This window comes from Ictidomys tridecemlineatus, chromosome 10 (genome assembly GCF_052094955.1).
Source record: "Ictidomys tridecemlineatus isolate mIctTri1 chromosome 10, mIctTri1.hap1, whole genome shotgun sequence".
Taxonomy (NCBI): Eukaryota; Metazoa; Chordata; class Mammalia; order Rodentia; family Sciuridae; genus Ictidomys; species Ictidomys tridecemlineatus.
Genome location: NC_135486.1, coordinates 5,790,391 through 5,796,390, shown reverse-complemented (window position 1 = coordinate 5,796,390; position 6,000 = coordinate 5,790,391). Strand labels below are relative to the sequence as shown.

At 43.9% G+C, this 6,000-nt stretch overlaps 1 protein-coding gene across 4 annotated transcripts in view; it reads left to right on the top strand.

The window, feature by feature from the left end:
* Positions 1-225: 225 nt before the first annotated feature.
* The window catches only part of LOC101969167 (dimethylaniline monooxygenase [N-oxide-forming] 2-like), a 41,954-nt gene continuing 36,179 nt past the window's right edge, over positions 226-6,000 (top strand). The window contains exons 1-2 of one of the 4 annotated variants that reach the window (XM_078022301.1): positions 226-423; positions 768-904. In XM_078022301.1, coding sequence (XP_077878427.1) covers positions 381-423; positions 768-904 — 180 coding nt within the window. In that variant the 5' untranslated portion in view covers positions 226-380. The remainder of the gene's footprint in view (positions 424-767; positions 905-6,000) is intronic. The other 3 variants (XM_078022303.1, XM_078022302.1, XM_040278553.2) reach the window with 3 other exon arrangements.

Sequence of the window (6,000 nt, the reverse complement as noted above, 5' to 3'; positions counted from 1 at the left end):
AAGACCAAGTTGGAAATCAAACTTGGAGTGCCATCCCATTTTGTGTGTGTGTGTATATATATATATATAAGCAGGTGGAAGAACATATCAAAATGGGTACTTAGGTTAGGGATGGTTTTAACTTATTTTTATTTATCCATTTTTATCAACTCAGTGCACGTTTGTTACACCCATGATAAGATGAACTTCTGAACCACCTGCTCGGCATGCCAAGTATGTGTCTTGGTCCTCGGTCACTACCTGGCTGGAGCACTGAGCCTCTTGTTTAACCCCAGGACTCCTTGGAGCTTCAGCTGGCAGAATGCTGGGGGAGGAGCAGGAAGCTCCTCCCGCTTCCCACAGCACCTCTGCCTCTTAAGACTGTCTCCAGCTCACATGCAATGGGAGAACTCTGCTCTCAGAGGGGCAGTGCTCAAAGACAAGGTAAGCATGACAGCCAGGAGCAGAGAAGGAAGGGCTCAGGACCTGGAGGGACACGACCAAGCTTGGCTCACCTCACACACTGACTTACTGCATACTTTGGCTTTGTTAAAGGGGTTGTTTTTAATGTTAGACCGAGACTCATAAACAAGGTCTGCAAGCGAGTCCAAGACAATTCAGCATCTCTCAAAGGGAAAAGGAGACTAGGATTTGACCGGCGAGGCGTTTCATTCAATTAGTGCTGCTTACTGAGTTACCATGAGATTGTTGAAATCCAGCTACCCGACCACACCACAGGGACTCTCTCACCTGTGTTAAGCAGTAATGACCGGTCAACTCCTTGACAGGACACATGGCAAAGAAGGTGGCAGTGATCGGAGCCGGGGTCAGTGGCCTGGTCTCACTGAAGTGCTGTGTGGACGAGGGGCTGGAGCCCACTTGCTTTGAGAGGACAGAAGACATCGGAGGGCTGTGGAGGTTCAAGGTAAGTGAGGTTTCCTTGCATCTTGACTGGGTGATGCTGCTATTTCAGGGTGAATCATAGCTACTTGTGGCCCTCTGCAGGGATTTCAGGGGCGACTTTGATCCAGTTCTCTTGTTACATACCTGAGTCCCAGGCTGGCATCTCTGCCCAGGTCAACACTAGGCTAGCCCAGGTGCCAACCCAGGCAGACATCCTTTGTATCCAGCCATCGTCTCGTGGCCCATATTTTTGTCATTCTCCTGTGTTCTAGTTAGGGACTATACTAAGGTTGGAGAACATCTTACAAAATAGCAGCAACAGGAATCTTTTCGAGGCACTATTTACTCCTTTTTCCATCACTGAGCCGAACGCTTCTTCAGAAAATGTGCCCCATCACTTCTGATATTCTCTCCCACAAATAACCACGTTTGTTTCTCCAAACTACAGATTATGTGGTAGTATAACTGCTATGAAACTCTTCATTAAATATTTGTATTATTTCAATTTTTGCTATTCACCAAGTGCCAATAGTGACACTGCTAGCCATCCTTAAGGATTTGTATTGAAATCAGAAAGGCACATGAAGTTTCATAATTATTCCTTCCCACAAGCTTTCAAAAGGTACTGACTTGCCACTTCCTTGCTGTGAGATCTTGGGCAAGTGACTGACATCCCTGTGCCTCAGTTTACATGGTCCCATTGGGGATAATATCAGAGACGTGGAATTATCTCACAGTGCTGCTTTGGGGATGAGGGGAGATCATTTACATAAAGAACTTAGAACAGTTCCCAACTCCCCACAGAGTTCTCTGTTAGCTACTAACAGTGTCTACATACTTTATGGACTAGCAAGTGGAGAAGGAGGGAGGTTGAGTAGCTGGCCATGGCCACACAGGTCGAGGTGTCACATTCAATCTCAGGGAGCTGAGCACCTACTTATCACTATGCCCTAACTTGTGTTCTTGCTCAAAAAGTTTAAACCAAAATTCGAGTTCATAACTCAGGAGATGCAACCTAAGGGTTATGTATTAGGTGTATCTAACTGAGGTATCGAGACACATGAGAACATTCCAGACAGGAGCAAAATGTTCAAATCTATGCAGAGGGGATGTAACCATGTCAGCAGTGGCCATCCAGAGTGCTCTTCCTTCAGGCTGACCAACTAGGGGCATGGCAAGGTCACCCGGAATATGTGCTTTGCCGATTCAAAACTCATTCCAAAGGAATGTTTCTAACATTAGACTTCTCGAATGTAATCTGACCTGAGAAACACCTGTGTGGGTTCTTAAAGACACTGATTACCGGACCTTCAGAATCAGAGTCTCCTGGGGGGTTTTAATAAGATTTCCAGTGAATCTTGTGATGAGACAAGTCTGGCAAGCACTGCACAATATCAAGCGGGAAATATTGCTCTCAAGCACTCTCGGAGTCAGAGATCGATCCTCACATGAGACACATGGCTTTGTAGAGAGGAAAGCTGGAAAACCAGCTTGAATCACATTCATTTCTTACAAACTGGCCGTTAGTCTATTATAGCTGGTCCTGAGAGGGTGATATAAAATGCTGGTCATTTCTGTTGTGATTAAAGACATACTACCTCTCTGCAGGGGAAACAGTAATCAAAACTTCACAGGCTGCACCCCGGGCCCTCCTCGCAAGGATCTTTCCGGAGACTGACTGCCAAGGGGGCCACTTGGCCACTGGCAAGCCCCCTGCTCACAGGGAAACGCCTCTTCATAACTCTACCACCCAAACCTTTTCTGTTTCCCATTTACTTACTGATGCATTACAATTCCACATCATGGCACCCGTCGTTACACATTTGTGCTGCACACAATATAATCTATCCCTTTTGTTCCCCGCCACCTCCCCTTTCCCTCCTCTTCCCTCCCTTTAGACCTCTACCCCATTCTACTATCTCTCTTCTATTTTCATGAGATCCCTCCACACCCAAAATTGGTTTATAAATGAGTTTTTCACTAATTTCTCTGTTTACACACAATCCTTTGGAGATCACTTAAAACATGTAGTGGTGACAGTTAAAAAAAAAAAATGTAAAATCCTTGTCCCAAGCCCAGCTTTGGTGCTGAATTCTAGGAGAAGTTTCTCCAGCGCCCCCTAGTGCCATCTTGGGAGGACAGGCAGGGCGGAGATCATGCTCTAGCTCTTTTCCCAGCACAGAAGCACTCAGCATGCATCTCTTGTCACTATGCCCATGGGAAGGGGGTCTTGGGATTGCCTTCACTGATATCTGAACCAGAAATTCAGGATGCAGATAAATAACACTCAGGGGAACATAATAGATGCAAAAGAACGCAAACGAAGGTCTGAGCCTTTGCATTTAACAACCTCACTGAGGTACGGAGAGAGCCATTAGCCTTCTCTGCCTATGCCCAATGCCTTGTAGTCATGGGGAGGTAACCAATGCACCCGGCTTTCCTGTTACACACAGGCCTCCCCTCTCCCAGGGCATGTGCCCAGCTATTTCAATTAATTTTCACATAACAATCTCTAGATGCCTCCGTCTCTTTCCTCTAGAGTCGGTCTGAAATATCACTTTGTCTCTTAAAACATGACTCCACCAAGGTCTAATATTTCAAATAAATTTATTTTCTCCAAAGACATTTTTCAGGGTCAAAGAGATGCCGGGCATGCCTCAGACAGTAAAAAGTGAATCAGACACCAGCACGGTCCTCGGCACATTTGTGATCATCTGGCCTGACGTTGTACACAGCCCCCACAGCGGCCTCCACTAAGGCAGGTCAAGGTTCCTTGGCTTTGACGGCATTCAAGAAATGAAAGCTCACCTTGGTAGAATTATTTTCACATGCATTATCTCATTTTATACTTGCAATAACCTTTAACATTATCTATAACTATCAACCCCATTTAACCATAAGGAAGTCAAGGTGAAGAGTCTTGCCCATATGACTAAGCAGTGACAGTTCTCAGAAGAAGCCACAGAACTGAGAATACACACATGTGGTCCACCACGGCACTGCTTCTCTCATCACGTGACTCACGCTGGTTTGGGGATCTGTTAAAACCCCGGGGTCTTGTCTATTTGAGCAACTGATGATCCAAGTCACTATTATCCTGTTCTTGTGAGGCTCATTGCTCTACCCTACTTAGAAGAATTCTCATTCATGTGTATTAAACATTAGTTAGTTTGGTCCCTGGTTGAGAAAAGTCTATCTGACATCAACCATCTGTCATCACTGTCTGCCTCCCTGCTCCAGGTCTTTACAACTTTGACGATCTGCGTTTTGTCCATGGAAGGTATTGATTAGAATGTAGATCATAGAAGGATAAAAATGAGAAGCGGTTACCTGGGCCAGCACCTGGTGGGACTTGCGACCTCAGTATGCACTCCACCTGCTTTCCTCCTCCTCAAAGCCTTTCCTGTTTTATTTGGCATGTGATTGTTAGCTGCATCTGTTCACTAAAGAGTATTGTCTTCTCTGGATGAGTTTAGAGCAAAGCGCCATTCCTTAATAGAAGACATAACGACAGCTGGCCCTCGTTTTTCTTGCAGAGGTTCTCCTAGATAAATTTATCACATCATAATTCACTACAACGGATTTTGGCACTCTGCTGCCCATTTGACAGAACCAAATTTAATATGTTAAATACGTATAACTCTCCAGGCAATCAAACGTGCAATATAATGATCCCATAGTTCTGTTTACCAGTGGTCTAAGATATAAGTTAATTTTTCCTAACATGTTTAAAGAACAATAGAATAGAATAAAATTTATAGTACACTATAAATAAATAATGTTTTATAACAGAACAAAGTTTATAGTGTACTATCAGCAAATAGTGAATGCCTATTTTTCTTATTGTTAAGTCCTTTATGCAATGATAGAAAAGGCTCCTGGTTAGCATGACTCATTCAATAAATGTATTGACTGAAGCCTCCTATACTCCGGACTCATACCAAGTGCTAAAAATACAGAGGTGTACTGTCCTCGCTGTCAAGGAGCTTGTACCTCAGGAAGGAATACAAAAGAAAATCCCTTTCAGAGTGCAATTTTATAAGGGCTAACACGCTGACTGCTGTTGGAATCACAGAGCCTCACCCAGTGGGAATCAGACTTCCATGAGGTGTGATGCTGTTATGTCTTGACAATAACTAGGGATGGGGTCTGTGAACATGCAGATAGAGAGTCTCAGGCAGAGCAAACAGCATATGCAGAAGTATGGAAGCTTGAGAGACCTGAGTCTTAGAGGACACAGAGTCACAGCACAGCTAGAATGAAGGAGGCAGGTGGAGGAGTGACAACTTTTGAGGCTCCAGAGAATGGACAGGGTCCATCCTGAGGAGACTGTGTCCCTTGTAAATACCTGAGTTGGGAAGTTGCATGAGAAAACTCCGAGGGATCGAGGCCAGTGATTCAAAGAGATGCCAGCCCAGTGGAAAGACGGGAGCCTGCAGGGATGCTAGACGGCTCCCTGACTCCTCTGCACATCTGAGTAGCGAGGGAGCTCTTCCAAAACACAGGCATCTGGGCACAATTCAGACCTACTCAAACTTGGTGGTTTTCAGAGCTCCCGAATCCTCTAGGGTAACTGGCCACCAATGCTTTTGGAGACCAGAGTTTTGTGTTCGGTTGTCAGACAAAGAAGTAAAAAGTTTCAAACATATTCATGTAGTACAGTAGATGGATGTAAGATCCATCCCAAAGAGTGAAAAGATAGCATGAGAGAAAGTTTTCAAAGAAAAGTAATTTTATTATTTCTAACTTTGTAGAATAACTATCCATCATGGGAGCAAAGTACTGATTGGTAAAGTCAATATGACGATGTTTCACAAAAAAAAAAAAAAGGACTAATGTGTAGGTTTTTGTAATTCATCTTCATAACAAGCGAATCTAATTTTGCTTTATAAGTTTGCTCTCTTGAGTAGCTTATATATATTCTACTTTGAATCTTACTTAGTTTTGACAACCTTTCTATTTTCATGAAGTCAAAAATACTTTAATCTAGTCCATGGTCAAAGATGATAAATCCAGGGCTATGATTGTGGCTCACTGGTAGAGTACTCTCCAAGCATGTGCAAGGCACTGGGTTTGATCCTCAGCACCACATAAAAATAAATAAAATAAAGGTATGTG